This window comes from Doryrhamphus excisus, chromosome 9 (assembly GCF_030265055.1).
Source record: "Doryrhamphus excisus isolate RoL2022-K1 chromosome 9, RoL_Dexc_1.0, whole genome shotgun sequence".
NCBI lineage: Eukaryota > Metazoa > Chordata > Actinopteri > Syngnathiformes > Syngnathidae > Doryrhamphus > Doryrhamphus excisus.
In genome coordinates, this window is record NC_080474.1 from 1,710,329 (window position 1) to 1,729,925 (window position 19,597).

The 19,597-nt window shown below is 47.7% G+C and overlaps 1 protein-coding gene, 1 long non-coding RNA gene and 4 other non-coding genes across 9 annotated transcripts; 3 read left to right on the plus strand and 3 right to left on the minus strand.

Annotated features, from left to right (window-relative positions):
* The first annotated feature begins 356 nt into the window (after window positions 1-356).
* trnas-gcu (transfer RNA serine (anticodon GCU)) lies at window positions 357-438 on the plus strand. The gene has a single exon. It is a non-coding gene; the product is annotated as a tRNA-Ser (tRNA).
* Window positions 439-552: 114 nt separating this feature from the next.
* plekhm3 (pleckstrin homology domain containing, family M, member 3) lies at window positions 553-15,159 on the minus strand. 3 transcript variants are annotated; one of them, XM_058081292.1, is made up of 8 exons: window positions 14,957-15,149; window positions 13,253-14,072; window positions 9,557-10,591; window positions 6,961-7,106; window positions 6,387-6,580; window positions 5,686-5,749; window positions 2,368-2,525; window positions 553-2,298 (listed from the first exon to the last, which is right to left on the minus strand). In XM_058081292.1, the coding sequence occupies exons 2-8, from the start codon at window positions 13,755-13,757 to the stop codon at window positions 2,136-2,138; spliced, it is 2,265 nt and encodes a 754-aa protein (XP_057937275.1). In that variant the 5' UTR covers window positions 13,758-14,072; window positions 14,957-15,149; the 3' UTR covers window positions 553-2,135. The 3 variants fall into 3 exon arrangements, with proteins under 3 accessions (XP_057937275.1, XP_057937276.1, XP_057937277.1); XM_058081293.1 differs by lacking the exon at window positions 14,957-15,149 and adding an exon at window positions 14,347-14,945; XM_058081294.1 differs by lacking the exon at window positions 553-2,298 and having other exon boundaries at window positions 2,386-2,836; window positions 14,957-15,159.
* LOC131135453 (uncharacterized) lies at window positions 1,117-18,041 on the plus strand. Of its 2 annotated transcripts, XR_009131593.1 has the most exons (7): window positions 1,117-1,369; window positions 1,983-2,621; window positions 3,056-3,240; window positions 5,437-5,773; window positions 6,983-7,140; window positions 15,217-15,319; window positions 16,337-18,041. It is a non-coding gene; the product is annotated as an uncharacterized LOC131135453 (long non-coding RNA). The 2 variants fall into 2 exon arrangements; XR_009131594.1 differs by lacking the exon at window positions 15,217-15,319.
* Window positions 18,042-18,284: 243 nt separating this feature from the next.
* trnas-gcu (transfer RNA serine (anticodon GCU)) lies at window positions 18,285-18,366 on the plus strand. Its single transcript has one exon. It is a non-coding gene; the product is annotated as a tRNA-Ser (tRNA).
* A 545-nt stretch (window positions 18,367-18,911) lies between these two features.
* trnas-gcu (transfer RNA serine (anticodon GCU)) lies at window positions 18,912-18,993 on the minus strand. The gene has a single exon. It is a non-coding gene; the product is annotated as a tRNA-Ser (tRNA).
* A 400-nt stretch (window positions 18,994-19,393) lies between these two features.
* trnas-gcu (transfer RNA serine (anticodon GCU)) lies at window positions 19,394-19,475 on the minus strand. The gene has a single exon. It is a non-coding gene; the product is annotated as a tRNA-Ser (tRNA).
* Between the last annotated feature and the right edge of the window lie 122 nt (window positions 19,476-19,597).

Genomic DNA, 19,597 nt, shown 5'->3' on the forward strand with positions numbered 1-19,597 from the left:
ACTATTAGTCAAAGGCAGCTGGAACTCAGGTAGAACTTAAGGAAACAAAGAGCGAGCACATTGGTGAGCGGTTAGAATCCAGCTGGAACACAACGGAACCTACGTGGGGCGCTTTTCCGAGGAAAAGCACAGCTGGAACTCCAGTTTTTGGACAAAGCCAGAGCCTGGAACACAATTAGAACACGGGAGGAACAGCTGGAGCGTATCCAGCATGGGGGGAACATAAGGAGGCAGGTGGACACCGAAGCTGAAGACTTGGTGGACGAAGCACCAGTGGATCAGCTTGGCTGGTGATGGAACGCTAGCTAGGTGTGGGGCACATTTGGAGAAGCACAGGTGGGGGGAGACTGACAGGAGACGAGGTGGCCGAGTGGTTAAGGCGATGGACTGCTAATCCATTGTGCTCTGCACGCGTGGGTTCGAATCCCATCCTCGTCGTCACAAGTTTTGGTAGTAAAGCCAGCATATCCCCACAGGACTTCAGGAAACCCTGAATTTGAATAAAGATGGAGGTTAAACGATTCAGCAAACATCAGTTTAAGGAGTAAACAATTCCATGTTCCCTTGAAGATGTTTTTATTGGAGATGATCACAACTGAAAACAGGAGCATCTCGCTGTTCCAAGTTCCATAGAACCACAAACAACAACTTGAAAAGTGCAAATGTGGAGATTCAGTGCTTCATTAAATACTGTGGAAAACAAACTTCAAACAAAAATACAACTTTTGGCCAAAAAACAATATTTAGTCCCTGAATTTGAAATTAAAATCAAACGTTTTATGGCTCAAATTCTGGTCGATGCTACAAATCTAAACCCGCCTCACCAAAACAAAATGGCGTCCACGTCACAGAACAGAGCCTGGAGTGGAGATGCTAACGGCTAACAAAGCTCACATTCAATGGACAGCTGATAATGTCAGAGTTACATAGACAAACTTAACTGTGAGAGTTTGAATTCCACTTCTAGCTTTAGTTTTTTTAATTGAAATTGTTCGGTGTTTTGACAGTGTTTACATTTCATTGAACAATAATAAGAAATTGCGATGTTGTAATACCACCTGTGAACACTGGGGGCACACGTTACAGTACAATGATCCTTCCCTATAGTATTTCGTTTTTTTTTAAAATGTATTAACACATTATGGCCATTTCGTGGTTGACTATGGTCTATAATTAAATATTACAAGAGAAATTATATATACTATCCTGGTCATAATGTTATGAGACATGACAAGAGATTACATTATCTTTCACACTGCATGGAGACGACTGGTATGGCTATTAAGCTAGCGGAGCCCAGTCGACATGTCACGGCCACGATGGAGTGTGTGTTGGGGGTGGGGGTCTCCTCTTATTTCGTCTGGAAGTGGTACGTTTTTGTCTTACTTTCCCCCCTTCCTCATTCAGTTTGAAACACTTTCTTACGTTTAGAGTAAGTAAATTAGAGATGCTAACTAGTTTACTCGGTAGCTTGCTAATGCTAGCATCCGTCGTCGGTAATGTCCCTGCAGTGATACCGTAGTCTGGCAATGTGATGTAAACACAATAATAGAGTGTAAAAGTGACTAGAGGCGTGTTTACATGGCTATATTAATGGTCAAATTCGTATTTATAAAGTCACAAAGAGGTTGTATATTCTCTAAGTACAAAAGTATTCCGTTTATTAACAGTGACTCGTGGAAATTCGTTAAACACGATCGGTTCTGGAACCAATTAACCGTGATAAACGAGGAATTTGTGTTCGTCAGAAAATTTAAAAATTTCAGGAAGCTACACATTTTGGGGTGGGGGGCGTTTGTTTTCTTTGAGGTCCTGTTGCAGACCCGACTTTGGTGAAATTTGACATATTTGAGGGAGATCAGGAAACATTTTTATTTTCACAGCAAATGTCATTAATCTGTTCATTGCAAGGGGTGGGGGGGGGGGCAACGTCCTCCAGAATAAATGAATAACATTATCAAATGTTCTTTGTTTCTCTCCAGTGGATCAATGTTTCAAAGTGACCGGGAAGAGAAAGCCGCCATCTTGTACGCTCCTGATGGCGCTGTGTGTGAAGATTGTGCATCGTTTGCGCTCCAAAGCGTCCCAGCTGAGCTCCGCCCCTTGGCAAGACGAGTCAGCGCGTCTCAGGCTTCTCAGGTGTCCTGGTAGGGCAGATGGTAGCAGCCGGGACTGTTGTCGTCCGGCGACCAGAAGGAAGACGGACACTTGTGGTGGAGTTCTCTGCGCACGCAGCGAGGACACGGCTGAGCCTTCTGTCGGCACTCGGCGTGGAAGACGGCGCCGCAGCCGTCGCACCTGGGGGACGCCACGACACATCAGCGCTCTTTTCCGCCGCCTACACGCGGAGCTGGTAGCTGTACCCACCTCTTGGTGGCGCTTTCCTGGAAAGGGTAGATGACCTGTCCGTTGTGGCAGAGTTCACAGATGAATCCCTTCTCCCGACAAAGACTGCAGCTGAACACGTGCGAGCTGGCGAACTTTATCACCTTGGACAGGAACGGCGCCAGCTGACCGTCGATCACCTGCAGGGGCAGCAAGACACCCCATGATGTAACTCCATTGGTTGGAAATCACAGTTAAAAAGGAGAGAAGAAGAAGCAGCCATCTGTCACACTCAGGTACACCGAGACACTTCCGGGGTGAAGAACATAGGCAGGAAGTAACACATTTTGCATTTCGGAATGTACCGTATAAAGGCCACAGGAACACGCCACTTCCTGCAGGAAGCATGGAAGTGCTCGGACACGTTGTGTGTGTTCTGGGAAGTTCTTGCGCGTGTGCGTGTGCAGTCTAGCAGCAAATAGACAGTGGATGACTGGGAGTGAAAGGAAATCTACAGAGAAAAATCAACACAGCGTTGAAGAGAGGCCGCATTCACATAAAAGTGCCTCCACCTGCCAATTAGAACCTCCTTCATGCATGTGGACCACACACACACACACACACACACACGCAAGGTTGTTGTTCCCACTAAATGACGGAGTGTTTAGCGTCTAGACAAGCTCCAAGCAAAGTGTTCCTAATTTAACGGACAGGATGATGAATGTTTCAGGTGCTGACGGCGACACCGCGGCCCCGATGCGGAGGCGCTGCTCCGGCCCCGCCTTCCCTCCTCCCCCTGCCTCCCTCTGTCCCGTTGACGAATGCCTGGCCTGATGCGTGCTGACAGGCTCACTAATTAAGAACTCTCCCCTAATTGGAGCAGACAATCCAACGACAGGCAGCACATTGGTGGAGGTGGGTCGCACTCTTTGTGGGGGGGTTGGGCTAAACACACACACACACAAAATATTCCAGCAGCTGCCCCATGTCCCAAATATTTAGTCAGAACCTCCTGCACTTGAACTATCCATCCATCCATTTTCTATAACGTTTATCCTCCTTAGGGTCGGGGGTGTATGCTGGAGCCTAGCACTTGAACTACTAGACTCCCATTTGTTCATCAATAAGTCTTACCGTGATGCCTTCAGGGACTGATCACTCGTCTACATACAACAAGCGCCACAACCCGCCTACCGACAATAACAAATGGCCAAAACACGGAACAGTGGTGAACCTTCTCAGAAGTGGCCGGCCAACCAAAATGACCCCAAGAGCGCAGTGACAACTCATCCGAGAGGTCACAAAAGACCCCACAACAACATTCAAAGCAGTGCAGGCCTCACTTTCCTCAGTTAAGGTCAGTGTTCATGACTCCTCCGCCATAAGAAAGACACTGGGCAAATAGTCAAAACATTCCATCTTCATGATCCCCAAGACCTGGGAAAATACTTGGCGTGAACGTGAAAAGAACATCATACCAAGAGTAAAATATGGTGGTGGCAGTGTGATGGTCTGGGGCTGTTTTGCTGCTTCAGGACCTGGAAGACTTGCTGCGATAAATGGAACCATTTAATCTGATGTCTACCAAAACATCCTGAAGGAGATGTGGTTCCTCCAGCAGGACAATGATCCAAAACACACCAGCAAGATAAACAAAATGAAGACTTTGGAGTGGCCTAGTCCAAGTCCTGACCCGAATCCTGTTGAGATGCTGTGGCATGACCAAAAATAGACATTTTGCCCAAACGACACACATTGGCTGTATGAACCACGCGTGGATACGTACTGAGTGTGCTTGTTAGTCCACACAGAGGTTAAAAAAAGGGGGCAAAGTGTGGTGGGACAAACATATGGTTCCTCCATACGGTCCGGATGCTAGCGTAGCCAGGGTTGACCTCTGAGCGGGAAGAAAAAAAGCCACGTTGATGACGAGCGTGTGTTCTTTCAGAGGCAGCATGAAAAGCAGCAGCAGCACTTGTTCATGTGCAGCGGCAATTAAGACACGAGTGCTTGAGGACCTCCGACAGGGGGGGACGAACAAGAGGTAGCGGCGACCCGCAGTCGTGATGATTAAGCGCGGTAGAAAAATAATCGGCGTGTTAGCCGGGATGGAGCATGCTAACATGCTAACAGGCATGTGTGAGGTGGAGGGCACGTCCACGACAATGGAGGGATGTCACGCTTTGTTTTCCCGCCTGTTGAGTCTCAATGTGACCAATTAGCCAAGCCGTGTGGGAGTGCGGTGGAGAGGGGGGGTTTCGTTAGAGAGGGGAAGGGTGGGGGGGGGGTTGGGATTGCGCTGTCTTTCACCGTGAGAGTCTCTGTCGGGCCGAGCCAGCGAGGAAGCCCGCCATAAAAGAAGAAAAAAGTGGGGCAGGGTGCAACATAATGACCAACAAAAGAACTTTTCACTCATTTGTGGACGCTTTCTCCAATGACCCCCCCACCCCCAAACCACCACCATGCTGGCCCCTTTGGAACACCACACACACTTTTAAAAACTGTCACCAAACTATGCATGAAGAGTGAGCATGTGGTCCACGTGACTTGTTGTCTGCCCAGTAACACAATGAGACCACTTACTAGGGCTGTACCCACAAATGATCAAAAATACTTGGATACAAAGATCTTGATGACATGTAGTATTCTACACTAGTCACTAGGTGTCAGTAATGTTAATGTCAATGGAACTGTTAGCTGAGACACACAAGCACCAGACTTGATCGCTGGAGCAACAGGCTTTTATTGGAGGTTTGAATTATCTCACAACAGGCACAATAATAATCGCTAATAAAAAACACGGGCTACTGTTGCGGCCGTAACTCACAGGAAGCTAAAACTCAACTTCCTGTCCGCCACTCACTCTGCTCCCCTGTGGAACACATTTATAGCAACACGCACGAGCACAAATGTCATTTATGTCTTATGTCTACTATATTGGAACCGTAAAAGTGGCTATAGGGGTGTTAGTTCGTTTCTAGAGGGCTCTAATAATGTTAAAAGTATTTATAAGTTTCTATGCATCATCATCGCCACACATAGCTACACGCTACTAAAGTTACTGGGTGTTTGTGTGTGTTTGAGGTCACTGAAGTTGTCATTCTTCCACAGCAAACTCCTCCAAGCACGCCTTCGTTTGTAAGCTAGCAAGGGGCCTCCTCAAAGTGTCCTAACAAAGTCGGATGCATACAGCTGTCCAAAGTGTCTTGCTAGGATGATGAATCGACGTTCCGGGACCACTAAGGACTTCCGTCTACCCTCTCATTCATTCAAGAGGTCAGTCCCAATACTTAACACAAGTCTCCTCTCTGGTAAAGTGTACGTGTGTGTGTGTGTGTGTGTGTGTGTGTGTGTGCATACCTGCTGCAGGTCAGCCATCGAGTAGAGGTGAATGTGCTGGAGCAAATACTCTCGAGGGAAGATTCTGTGGTGGAGAAGAAGTAAAGAGGTGAGTCAGCCATCTTGGTGACAAAGTTTAACCACATTGCGTTTATCATCAAATGATACAAACTAACAAATGAGGGCTTTTTTTGTTACTATTAATTATATTATGTACTATATTATAGACTATATATCTTCTATCTGCATGCTACGTTGTGTGGTTGTGTAGGACCCTCATGAATCCTCTACTGTTTGGAAGTGACTGACGTAAACAGCAGACACGATGGACACCTTTTATATTGGCTCTCATCATCTGGTGTACCTAATGAACCGACCGAGTGAAGTAGTCGTGTTTTGGAGTCTGAGAAGAGGACATGTTTATGTGTTGAGGATGGATGAGGGACTCGGCAGTGGGGCAGCCAGCATCCATCAGCCCCCCCCCCACATCCCACCCCCTGCATAAACAGACCACACGTTTCATGTATGAGCAGCATTTGTTCACATGACGCTGCACACGTGTGGAAACGCAGGCCGTATTGTGTGTGTATGAGAGTAGATGTGATGCTGAGGTCATTCCATCCAAGTGTTCACAAGCATCATCATCAGTAGAGTCATGGACGCCTTACAGAAAGGTCAAGAAAAGTCCAAAGATTAGGCTCTTGCCCAACTAGCAAAGTTACCGTCGCCGTAGATCCTCTGCGATGGTGGCACGGCAGCTGAACAGGTACGCTCGCAACGACTGCAGTCGTTGGCGGAGACGTAGCACCACGCTGAGAGGCTCGCAGTGCTCGTACAGACCGGGGTTGAGCTGCTGGACGTCCAGCAGGGGCTCCTCGTACACGAACTCCAGGAACTCCTTGGCCTGTTTGGACACCTACAGCAGAGCACAGTCAAGCCCAGTTAGCTTTTTGCCATTTGCTTTTAATTATTATTATTTGTGGTTATAATTAGGGCTGCAGCTATTCGATATTTTAGGAATGGAGTAGTCTACTGAAAGCAGCAACGACGGCGACACCAAAGCGCGGCGTTAAAACTGATACACGTCACAGTGTTCCAATTGCAGTTTAGCCACATTTTCCATCTTTTTGTAGCCGATTCAATCTTCAAATACCCGCTTCCTTCTTCGTAGTCTGTGTGGGTGACGTAAATTAAGCGATTCTTCGAAACGTGAAAAAAAAAATCCTCGACTGCTTATTATCGGAATAATCGTTACAGCCCTAACTATGATCTGTGTTTTTTGGTGTGTGTTTTCACCTTGTGCTTGCTGGTGTCCCAGTTGTGCAGCAGGCGTGCCGGGATGAGGAAGGTGTTGTCCCGGTGGCAGCTCTGACAGTAATACCAACCGCTGTAGTGGCACACCTTGGCCTTTCCTCTGGACAGACCCACGGGACGCTGACAGCCTGACGACACACAGCGAGGATGTCATGACAACAGGTAGGACACAACAGGTCATTGCTTGCCCCATCACTTCCATTCTGATGTTTTACTGCAATTTTGTGTCATTCTGATTATTTGCACGGTGTAAGGTAGAATGAATTACATGAAATGACATCTTTATTACATGTACAAATGTCCTGTGGCGTGGCGTGCTCCGAGTTTGACTTTTGGATCATTTTAGTCATTTTGCTCATGAATGGTGTCAGTTATGATTACGACCCTTTGAGGACCAATTGCATTCCTGACTCGGCTACGTTACGACTCGCTGAACGAGATCACCCGCCGTTAAAAGGTGTCACTTTATGCCCCCTCAATAAATTCCTCACAAATCTAAAATCATAAAGATACTAAAACCGTATCAGCATTTTAAAAGAAGCCCTTTGACCCTCACAAGCTAAAGATGTCACAGCGATTGCACGTGTGACACAACGCAGCATGTCAAAGTCTTGTGAACTCTCGTGCCTCCAGATGTAGTCACAACACAGACGTGAGGAACAAACAGACGCTGCCTTCTATTCATTTTCATAGCTTTGTCTGGAGGGGCCCTTCCAGGCTCAGCCCTCAGCCAAACACCCGGACCTGCTCACGCCATCGCAGACACACACGCACGCTAATGACAGGTGGGCCTTATCAAACCAAACATCCACCTCAGAGGAGGAAGACGCAGAGAAGAAAAGACACAGGGAGATTATAATCTGAGTTTGGGAAGGAAAAAAAAACAGATCTTGGAGAGGAACAAAAAAAAAAAACATCACAGGAAGCGTGTGTCAACGTGTGTCAGCCTGAAGACGAGCACGCTTCAAACCCGAAAGGAAGGAAGTACATCACATCATAACAACAACGGCCGTCATTCATCAGCAAACGCTGACCCCAAAGGGGTCATTTTTATGAAGAACTGTCTGTGTACGTCGACATGTGATCATTATCATCACCAAGTCTATTACTATTAGCAAAATTAGCTGTCTCCACACATGCTGCGTTATATAAAAACACACACACACTTCACGTAAAATGCGTATGAGGCTGTTATGAAGTACGCTCTACCGGCAACCCGGATGTTTTGTGTGGCTGTGAACACGTCAGGTGTGTGTGGAGGACGAGCTATTTAGCTGCAATCGCTAACAACAGACATGGCTCATGGATGGGAAAACCTCCGCAGATGGTATCAGCAATTTCTGATACGTGATTACGCTTGAATCGGAACACGATATCGTTACTGGATTGGATGGGCCGTATCGCTTCATGTCCCCTGTGATGTGGTTCTCCTTACTTTGGTCCATGCTGTTACTATTGCTTCTATTCTGCTGCTAATTGTTGCTCAAGCTTCTGTCAGTTTCCACCGTAGCTCTCTGATCTTTTATTGGAGGGACGGGTAGATGAATGGGAATTTAAACGCAGCTCAAAAGGTCCACACCGATTGTACCTCCGCTCTGTGTAGTGGGGGTGGGGGGGGTACACAGTGCCGGGCGGTAGGTGTGGGGGGGGGGGTGTTCACTTTGACCTGAGCAGGGTGAGTGCACGGTGGAGGGGGACAGCATTGAAGGCCAAAGCGGGCTTTCATCTGCCCGCCGCGGGTCCAAGCTAGCACACCTCTGAGTGTGTGTGTGCGTGTGTGTGTGGCTTTGATGTGTTTTCTTTCACACTGACAAAACACTCCAGCGTGCACGACTGGTGTGTGTGTGTGTGTGTGTGTGTGTCATGGATGAAGAGATGTTCCGACCCCAAGTTCTGTTCTGAATGTAGCAGGGTCACCAAATCTGAAGAAACTGTGCACACCGTGAGTGTGTGTGTGCGTTTGTGCGTGTGTGTGTGCACACAAGTGTCAAGGGGTGACAAGTACGCGGCTCTTCAAATAAACACACACAAACAGGCAGTTTCCTTCAAAAGAAAGAGATCAATTCCCAGGTGTAATTAGCAGAGTATATTTTGATGTTAAATAGGGGCAGGTCACCTATGTGTGTGTGTGTGTGTGTGTGTGTGTGTGTGTGTGTGCGCGTGCACGTATGTACATATGTGTCGTGCATATGCAAAGTGCACACATGAAAGGAGTTCAAAGAGTGAAAATGGAGCGGCATCAACACCTCGTGCACGCTCCAAACATTAAACAATCACACGTGCACGAGTCAAGTTTGTGAAGTAGGCGGAGCTATGAGTTAAGAAGAAGAGTTAATAATAGTTGATGGTAATGTTCTGATTCGGACGGACTTTAATACTTTGTAGAATATTTATGGGACCATAAAAAATGTACTTGGAAGCCCCTGAATTTGGGCCCACCTGGTTTTAGGCAACTTAGGTGGCGTAAACAGACAGAAGATGAACGTACCAATGGAAAGGGAGAGGAAGCAGGAAATACAAAAGTAAGGACAAGTACGGATCACGTCCAGGAGGACATCTGGCGGCGTTTCCATCTCACCTGCACACCTGAAGCTCTGAGCAGTCAGTCCTTTCTCCACGGCCACACAGGTGAGAAGACTGAGGAAGCTGGTGGTGACCGACTGACGCTTGGCTCGCTGGGCGTCTCTCTGCCTCCTCTCCCGGGATCTCAACAGCACCCCCTGCAGGGCCGGAGCGCTCCCCTCCACGTGCGCAGGCCGCTGCGCATCCACCGCCTCTCTCATGGCCTCCATCCATTCCTGAGCTTTGAGTTTGGTGTCCGCTCGGAGTCGGAGCACATCGTCGGGGAACGTCGCCCGGAAGCGGTCGCCTTGGTCTGTCCACGGCTCCTCCCGTTCTGGGTCCGGATGCACGCCCAGGCAGGAAGCCAGTGGGTACTGGCGGATGGGATGCGACACAGACCCGCGGCCTTCTGTGGGGAAAGCCTGCAGAGCGGTTCTGGTCAGGACGAAGGTGAAGGTCCTCCAGTTGTTCTGGTCCAGAAGCTGGTGCAGCAGTCCAGCTTTAAAGACGTCCTGGCATCGTTGGCTGAACAGAGGAAGCGTGGTCGGTCTGCTTAAAGTGCCGCCATCAGACCGGAGTGACGCCTCTGCCGACGTGTCGCTGTCGCCGTCGGACCTGGATGGCGACGAGGAGGGCGACATGGGGGCGGGAAACGTGGCGACCTTTTCCAGCACCGCCTTCCTCTGGCGGTTCTCCTGCCTCTCAGGCCTCACTGCCTGCACCTTCTCCCACATGAGCCGCCTCCACTCCATGGCCTCCCACTGGCTGCCCGCCCTCAGCTGGACACGCGTGCTGTTGAAGAACACGGTTTGGATCGTGCGCGGGTCGGCTGGCTGGCCCACCTGGCCACACGGCGCCGGCGACATGACGCTCTGGCAGTGTGACAGCGAGTAGGCGGTGCCCAGCTGGCGGTTGGCGCTGCTGTCCAGCGTGTAGAGGCGGAGCTCACAGGGCGTCAGCTCCACGTGACATGTGGTCCAGCGACCTCGCTGACCTTCACGATGCTCCATCTCGGCCTGCTTCAGAACGCTGCTACTGCTGCCCTTTTCACCTGGATGACACACGAGAAGAACATTCCGGCTTTCTCAGAACCTTCAACTACATGCTGAGATGGTGCCACTGAAGGAATACTGAAGCTTTATCATCTCATATCATAACAATCACCACATGCCATGCCCCCTAGTGGCTGTGACATCACAGGGGTGCACCATTTTCGGGTCAGCATCTCTACAACGCCCGGGGTTTGTTCCTATCGCTGCAGCATTTGAAAAGCTTGCCAAAGATAAACCGTAACACGGCCTGTGATTTCATCATGGAAATAATGGCAATGGATGACCAGCCCTTTCCCACTCTTGGAGATCGCTGTCGTTTCTGCCTCAATACTTATAAAAGTTACCAAAGAAGAAACTAAACATAACACCTCAGCTATAACAATGCAAGGTGTCATGTGACCCATCAATCAGAATTGAAGTTGTGTTACAGTTTAAACGCTCATACGTCTTTGAGTCGACACATCAATAAATCAAGCCTTCTTGAGGCGACGTCACATATAAAAAAAAAACACGCTCTCCTCCACTGATTCCATTTGGAGCCCTCGCTGTGCTGTGCGCTCTAAGTGACGGATGTCGGACGTTTGATTTCCAGGAGGCAGAATCGATCGGAGCAGGGAGAAGAAAAACAACATTTGTCACTTCTGCGTTAGGCCAGGCGAGCCGCTCATCGATCTTATCAAAACCACAATGTCAGCGGGTTAACAAAGCCTTTATGCCGCATGAATATGCAAATGAGATGAAGCGGAGTCGAGACGATTGGCCTTCGTCACGCTTGGGAGGGCTGAGAGGGAAACTGCCCCCCTCAATTAGACTGGACATCACTTAGAGTAACTAACAAGTCCGCCAGGAACACCGGATGTTAATTTGCTTTCGGGGTTGTTGTTGCATTCACTGATTTAGTTTCACGTGAAAATATCAAACCCTGACCCTAATCAGGACTAGGCGGCATATAAAAGAATGAAAATAGCAAGGAACCAAAACTGGTTGTTTAAAAACCACGCTCATCACGATAAGGGGGTTCAACCATGTGACGTATTCTAGCCAATCAGCGACCAAAGGTAATAATAACATATGAAAACATGTCAGTGAGTACCCTGGTAACATGCTGGAAGGTGACCCAGCACAGGACGTCGGAATTTTGATGACTTTGGACAATATTTTCAAAGACTTGCAACTCGATTTAGACTTTAACCTCAATGTCTCGGGACTTGACTCGGACTTTAGCCTGATGACGAGGGATGCAACGATTATTCGGATAATTCCAATACCTCGATTACAAAAAGTAGTCAAGGATTTCGAAGAATCCCTTACGTCACCGACATGCCTATGTCAACCACGTAGAGGACAAAGAAGGAAGCGGTTGTTTGAATACGAACATTACTTATTATATTATATTATATTTCAACTTCATCTATGTTAGCCTGCTAGTTAGACTCCCTCAACAACTCTTTCTTCTGTGTGCAGATTGCATATAGTATATATAGCACTAAACATAACTGCTACTTAGACTATGCACAATGTCCATTTAACAAAATGAACCTTGATTATCTAAATAATTCAACCAATTGGTTATTCATTACTTAGTGAAATTGATTTTTTTTTTCATGTGAATTATTATATCTCAAAAACAAGCAAAAATATGAGTCGACAAAAACTTTGGTAGAATATTTGGCTACTAAAATAGCTGCTAGCTGCAGCCCTACTGATGATTTTCAGTGAGTAATTAGTTTTTTCCCCCCATTAGGTTCCCTTACTGCAACCAAAATAAACCCAACCCAGACCATAACACCAAGGTAACACATGAAACCATGATCAGGTGTGCCATACCGTTACACCCCCCCTCATTTAAAACATTAGTGTAATATCAGGACTTTGCCTACAAATAAGTCCAATGAGTTCCTTGGTGGAGGTAAGAAGACAAAAGCAGCCATTTACTAATCATGACTGACAAGAACTCATCCGAATGAATGACAGCCCGTTGTTGTCATTGTGTTGTTGCTAACAATCAGCATTTACCATTGGCAACATCTCCAACTGTTGCTAATGGAAAAGCAAACACTACGACAAAGAAGGAGGGGGGGGGGGGGACGGCCAAGAGCCGGCGTCTCTCGTTCTCTTTCAGGCCGGCTAAATAGTCTGCTAGCTTTTCACACATATGCTAATGCTACGTAATCCTGCCAGTGTCAGGAGGCGCCTAATTAGCTTCCTCCTCTCTCGCCTCATTTGAGTCCATTTGCTGACAGGATTACAAGCTATTATCCCTCAACATCCCTCTGGATCTCCTTCACACAACCAAAATACACAAATACTGCTTACGTGTGTGTGTGTGTGTGTGTGTGTGTGTGTGTGGGAGAGAGAATAGCGAGTGTCACAGCCCAGCTGTGTCATTTTAAGTTATCATCATTTTCTGTCATTACTGCCTCCTCTGAGGATGTTTGCAAAGGACAGAAGGACATTGATGCAGTTTAGTGTGTGGAGGACATACTGCACAAGTACAGGAGAAGAAGACATGGGACGTAATCCATGTGCTTCCTCAGATCACTCAATGAGGATTAGAGCTGTTCTAGACACCGATGAATGCAATTCTAAAGGGTTTCTTTTGCAAAGTGACATCACCAACAGGTGGTCTGCAGCGGATCTGTGTGCGCGTGTGGACTCACCTTGCTGCTGGTGCTGCAGGTTGCTGTTCTTCACGGTTTCCACGGCGGGGAGTCCGTTGTCCGTGTAGGCGGATGGCCGGTAGTTGACGTCCGACCTGGACCGGTTGTGTCCCTTCTTGAAGGCGCAGTTGGACGAGGTGCCGTTGCTCTCCTTGCCGTGGGCCGCCAGGTCGTTGGTGGAGCGCGCCCGGCTCCTCTTGCCGTGCCTCAGCCCCACGCCAAGGCCCAGGACGCTCAGGTTATCGGCCCACGCCAGTCCTAGCGGTCCCACCTCGGGTTGCTCCGCCGCCAGCAGGCTCCAAACACCGCTGGAGCTCAGCTTAGCCAGCGCTGCACCTGAGACCTCCTGGAGCTTCCTGGGTTGCATGGAGTCTTGGAGGACCCCGGTCTGACCCTGGCTCAGACCTTGGCCTTGAATGCCGTCCATGCAGTGGATGAAGTCCTCTGTGGCCTCCAGAGCCGGGCTGATGTCACCCACCATGTCCAGCTGCCTCAGACCCTCCATGGCTGGGCCTACTCCTGCTTTGAAAGCTCACACAAGTAGACCTCCAGCCTTGATGGGGTCCAGCACGTTCATGTCCGACAAACGAGCTCGCTGTCAGCTGGACAAGTGTCTTGTATGCATATGGACCAGTCGAGGCAGGACCAGGATCCTGAGGACCTTTGAGTGTCCTTCTCTACTTCTCTGCCTCTTGTTGAAAAATGCTGTTTGACACTCCAACATTCAAAATTCCTGCATGAAGGACTTCAGAGCGGCAAGAAGGTCCAGGCAGCTTTAAGCATCCAGGCTCTGCTAGTATTGTAGTTATGAAGTCATCAGCTACAACAGGAGGAAGAAACAGCAAAGAGGAAACAGCTGCTGAGGAAGAGCATTTCATAGCTTGGTCAACACTAGTCGGTTTTTAAATAAAGACGCGTTCCTCATAACTAGGACCCATCCTCGTCAAAGCCAGACTACAGTACTTCCTGCCACTGGAGACAAAGCCGGCCAAGGGTGGAGCTACTGTCCATCCATCCTCTTGTCTAATCTGCTCATATTGATTTTCCCAAGCTCTGCCTCTCTCGCTCATCTGAATTATTCAAACAGCTATTACCTCATTGCAGGGTCACGCCACATGTCAGTAAAGACCCTATTCCACACTTTTCCCTGTTATGGAACATTTTCATTCCCTAAAAGAAAATGTTGAGATGATTCTAGTTCCTTTTTGTAGAATGCACCACAACATGCAATGGCAGCAGTGAAAAACATTCATTCTCCAGATAATTCAAACTGACAAGCAAATGTGGCAGCACAAGTCAGACTGCGCATGCGCGTTGATCATATCGCAAAGCCAGCATCTGGTTCTGTTAATATGACAGAGGTGACGTCACGGTCAGCGTCTCAGGGATGCTAGCGAATGCTACATCTAAAAACGCCCCCTTAAATCACCACTCCTACATCTATACGTAGAAATGTGCACATTTGCTCGTCTCGTTGACTTACTACGTATGTTTTTAGCGGGGGAGATCTCAACTGTGCCACCGGTCGGGTGCTGGTTAGCTCGAAGCTAACGGATAGCTTCTCTAATCCCTGGAAAATGTCGACCCAGCGAAAGATAAATATTCGCATCAAGTGACGACCACCACACATCGGCTACGTATTTGTATCATGGCGTTACAGTAACACCGCACAAGAGAAGTTAAAGAGGCTGTATTTGGACTCACCTTACAGTGTTTACAATGAAGTCATTTTGTTTGACAGTGTCCCCGCGATAAAGTGGTCCGAGTGTGAAACTGAGGCTGCAGCGGGAAGGTTCCGTCTTTGTATTCATTATGTTCCCGAAAGAAAATAGTGTAATCTGAGCATGCTGTCTTTTAATGTTAATTCGATTCCCATGCTTGTACTGTATAAATATACAGAATGTGTTATTTGCATATTTATCCGTCAAGTTATGTGGCTTCTTGATAACATATTGTACGTATAGGTCACTTCCACTCAGCATCAGTGAACAAAGAAAGGTCACGCCACTCTATAAACCACTGTGACCCCCACGTGAGAAGACTGCAGGGTGGATGAAAATACATAAGGTAACAAAAAACAGTTTTACCCCAATGAACGGCGTCTTTCTTTTTCCTGAAAAGCACTATATCAATCCTATTATTAGTGTATTTAAATATACCTATAAAGTTCTATAAATATTTGGACTGAAAAGGGCTTTTTATAAGTATATTTGTAGCTGATGTCACATGACCACAGACATGTACCAGGAAGAGGACCAGTATGATGATTGCTATAGATACTGTATTGATTCTTTGCCGGAAATTAATTTGCTACAGCAACCTCATTTCAGTAGCATAAAGTTCACATGTTCAAGTCCTTCTTGAATCGCTTGGGTTGTGTTCCATTTCAGATATAGAAGAGTTCTGTGGGTTTATGAGAATATGATATTTATTCAGTCTTGTGTGGAGTTTCATTTCTTTTATAGAGGTTTCCTTAGCTTTCCGAGCTTCGGTGTCCCCTTTCCTCCCACTCTGGCTTAACCAAGCCAACATTTTAAGGAAAAACCATTCCGACTTTAGGACCTTTTTAATCCCTTGAATGGTTTGTCAAGTTCCTCTTGACTGTTGGGTGAGGTCGGGGGAGTCTAGCTATTAGATCAACTGAAGAACCTTGTGTTCTTCAATTACTTCTTGAGAGATTGCCAGAATGGTTTTGTCAAGTCTTCTTGACCTTCGGTAGAGGTCAAGATATCAGATATTTAGTGCGAAACGTTGACCTGAGCTGGTTGTCGTCGTGTTGCCTGTAGTGATGTCATTGATGTGTGGTTACGCTGCGTGATAGTACTTGTTTGGAGACCAGAGATTTTTGGACTCCTGTAGACCTTCAGGCATCGGGTTTGCTGGTGAAGTTGCCGGTTCTATCTTTCCTTTCCTTTTTTGGTCAGAGATAATGGTGGTCCCTTCTTGTCGTTGTTGAGCTCTTCATGGTGGCATCTTAAGATCAAATTAGCAGGCTCCTAATTGGTAAATAAAGTCGTCAGGTTTCTTTCAGCGATTCGTGTTATATCGTTCAATTTCCTCAAAGTTCCTTTGCTTTCTTTTCAGAAATGACGGTTGGATGATCTGCAAATTTGAGCCGTTGGTCCTGAAGGAAAAAGACGAATTTACTTTCCACTGACAGTACAGTAAGTCAACTCCCGCCGCGCCGTAATCCTGTAATTCCTCCAAATCTGCTAAAGCCTTTTCTATCTTTTTGATGAGTTCAATGACTTGCCTTGGGTTGTTCCCCTTGATGGGAGGTAGATCCTGTAACTCCCTCCAGATCTCAATGACTATGGATGGTTTGTTTCCATGTTTGTTGTCAACAACTCTGAACGTTTCTTCGCCAGTCCTGTAGGATGTTTATCAAAGGTCTTTTGTGATCCCGTGGTCTACACTTGACAAGTTGCTTTAACCTTCAGGAACTAGGCTGGGACTCAACTCTTTATCAGTCTTATGCGTCTGTTCATTTTTAGTCTCTAGGATAGTTTCCAGCCTTGCTGAGTTGCTTCAGGTCATCTTGTGGTTCAGTTCTTCTAATGACTTATAGAAAGCTATTCTTTATATCTTGTGGTCCTCCGGTTTCCTCCGGCTTTAGTTTTATTTTTCCTATGTTGTTAGCGCTACGTTCTCTTTCGTGTTGTCCTGACTTGCGTCAGGTACTTCACAGAGGTATCTGGAGAGTGTAACAAATTCCTGTCAGAGCTCTTTCTCCATCATCTGGTCCGCAGTTCCGTCAAGTTCTCTGTGAAGCAGCTTGTTTGATTCCCAGAATCCTGACTCCTGTGACTTGATCCTCCCGACGAGGTCTCGGTTTGGTCAGCAGTTTGGTTTGGAACATTTAAGGACTTGATTTTCCATCCAACAACTAAACGATAACCGTCGTTTATCAACTGTCAAGTTCTTTTGGAAAGGCTGAGAAGATCGTAGAGGACATTTTATCAGCTCAGTGATTGGTCGATAGCTTGGTAAAGAGGAATAGCATCACTAAACACGCTTACGTCAACCAATCGGGGGGCAGTTGTGAGGCAACCTGATTGGTTGAGGAAACAGCGCCACAGATAATAGTGTGTATGGGACATGGGCCAGCACTCCTGATTCTGAAGGCCCTGAGCGGATTAGACTGACATGCTAACACACAGAACGATAATAAACTACCGGGAATCATTTCTTACAATAGCAGAATTTAAGTTGTAAATATAGGTTCAGTGATTCTGGTTGTGTTTGGGCCAGCAGAGGAGGCTTTGCTGGCCTTGATGGCACACCACAGCGTTTTAATATGAACATTTGCGAGCCTCTTTCTGCACTTCCACGTACAGTCGAGACCGTTAAAAGGTTGTTGCCCAGCAAAGCAACCAGAAGCCAACAAAGCTGAGGTGTTTTTGTTCTTCAATGTGAGGAATCGGACCGTGTTTGTCCGCACTTCCCGTTTAGAATTCATTATTCACGGCACTCACACACTGGCTACTTCTTTATTTGTCCCCAGCATCTCCCCTTCTGATGACTAAATTATGATTACATTTAAGATGTGCAGCGCTTTCATCTGCCATCGTGTGTTGTCTCACTCTGACCCCCTCTTACCTCTCTCCAACCGCCGCGCTGACCCCCGAGCGCACGCCGCACAATGGCCCGTCTACCTCCACTGGGCCGCCCGCTATTGAAGTGCCGAGCGGTTGCTTCCATCTCCATGGAAACGCCGCGCTCGGATCGGGCGTACGCTTGCCCCCCCCCCCCCCCCCCCACCCCCCTTTGCCCTGTCTCTGATGGAGTAGCTGACAAAAAACACAAGCTTATTTTTTAATATGCAAATAATCCTCATTGGTTGAAATAAGAAGGCTAACGCTGCTAGCGTGTTAGAAAGAGCAAAGAGGATACGGCAGCTGTTCAGCAGGAAGTAGACCGAGCCCAAAACAGAACCGTAATAGAAGAAGCATGGCGGCTATTTTGGGAGGTTAATGGAGTCATTCTTGTTATTCTTGTAACGTGTGATGTGTCCCGGGGCCTCACCGTGGCAGACGAGGTGGCCGAGTGGTTAAGGCGATGGACTGCTAATCCATTGTGCTCTGCACGCGTGGGTTCGAATCCCATCCTCGTCGACAAGAGTTTTGCAGAGTCGGGGACCTGCGGATCAACACAATTGCTTTGCACGATAATTGTGTGCCAGCGTGCACGAGTGAAGGGGAGATGTGGTTCAGCATTATAATTGTCCCTCGCCTACAGTCAGCGCTGACAACACATGAATTCCAACCCAAGTTAGTCCGGTGTTGAAGAAACATACGAGGCTACTCCATCTGCAGCAGGACTCATGCACGCTACTCTGCAAAACACATATCGACGAGGATGGGATTCGAACCCACGCGTGCAGAGCACAATGGATTAGCAGTCCATCGCCTTAACCACACAGTGTGACCTTGGAACACTGAGTAGCGTGCATGAGTGCTGCTACAGATGGAGTGGACTCGTATGTTTCTTCAACATCGGACTAACTTGCGTTGGAATTCATGTGTCGTCAACGCTGACTGTAGGCAATCGACAATCATAATGCTGAACCACATCTCCCCTTTACTCGTGCACGTTGCACACATATAATCCTGCCACGCATTTGTGTTGATCCGCCGGTCCGCCTCTGCAAAACTCTTGCCGACGAGGATGGGATTCGAACCCACGCGTGCAGAGCACAATGGATTAGCAGTCCATCGCCTTAACCACTCGGCCACCTCGTCTTCCACAATGCTGCCCTGGAACACTCACAGTTTTGCAGAGTAGCGTGCATGAGTGCTGCTGCAGATGGAGTGGCCTTGTATGTTTCTTCAACATTGTACTTACTTGCGTTGGAATTCATGTGTCGTCAGCGCTGACTGTAGGCGAGGGACAATTATAATGCTGAACCACATCTCCCCAATTACTCGTGCACAATTATCCCGCCACGAATTTGTGTTGATCCGGAGGTCCCCAACTCTAAAACTCTTGGCGACAAGGAAGGGATTCGAACAGCATTGACTGTAGGCAAGGGACAATTATAATGCTGAACCACATCTCCCCATTACTCGTGCACATTGGCACACATATTATCCTGCCACGCATTTGTGTTGATCCGCAGGTCCTCCTCTGCAAAACTCTTGCCGACGAGGATGGGATTCGAACCCACGCGTGCAGAGCACAATGGATTAGCAGTCCATCGCCTTAACCACTCGGCCACCTCGTCTTCCACAATGCTGCCCTGGAACACTCCGAGTTGTGTGATGCTGGAACAAAACACGAGTTTTGCAGAGTAGTGTGCATGAGTGCTGCTGCAGATAGAGTGGCCTCGTATGTTTCTTCAACACC

Excerpts from the sequence above, each read along its gene's own strand:
- plekhm3 (XM_058081292.1), bottom strand. The coding sequence starts at position 13,757 with ATGGAGGGTCTGAGGCAGCTGGACATGGTGGGTGACATCAGCCCGGCT. Across the intron at positions 7,107-9,556 it reads TCAGAGCTTCAGGTGTGCAG|GCTGTCAGCGTCCCGTGGGT; the intron begins GTGAGATGGAAA and ends GTGTGTCGTCAG. Across the intron at positions 5,750-6,386 it reads GCAGAGGATCTACGGCGACG|AATCTTCCCTCGAGAGTATT; the intron begins GTAACTTTGCTA and ends TCTCCACCACAG.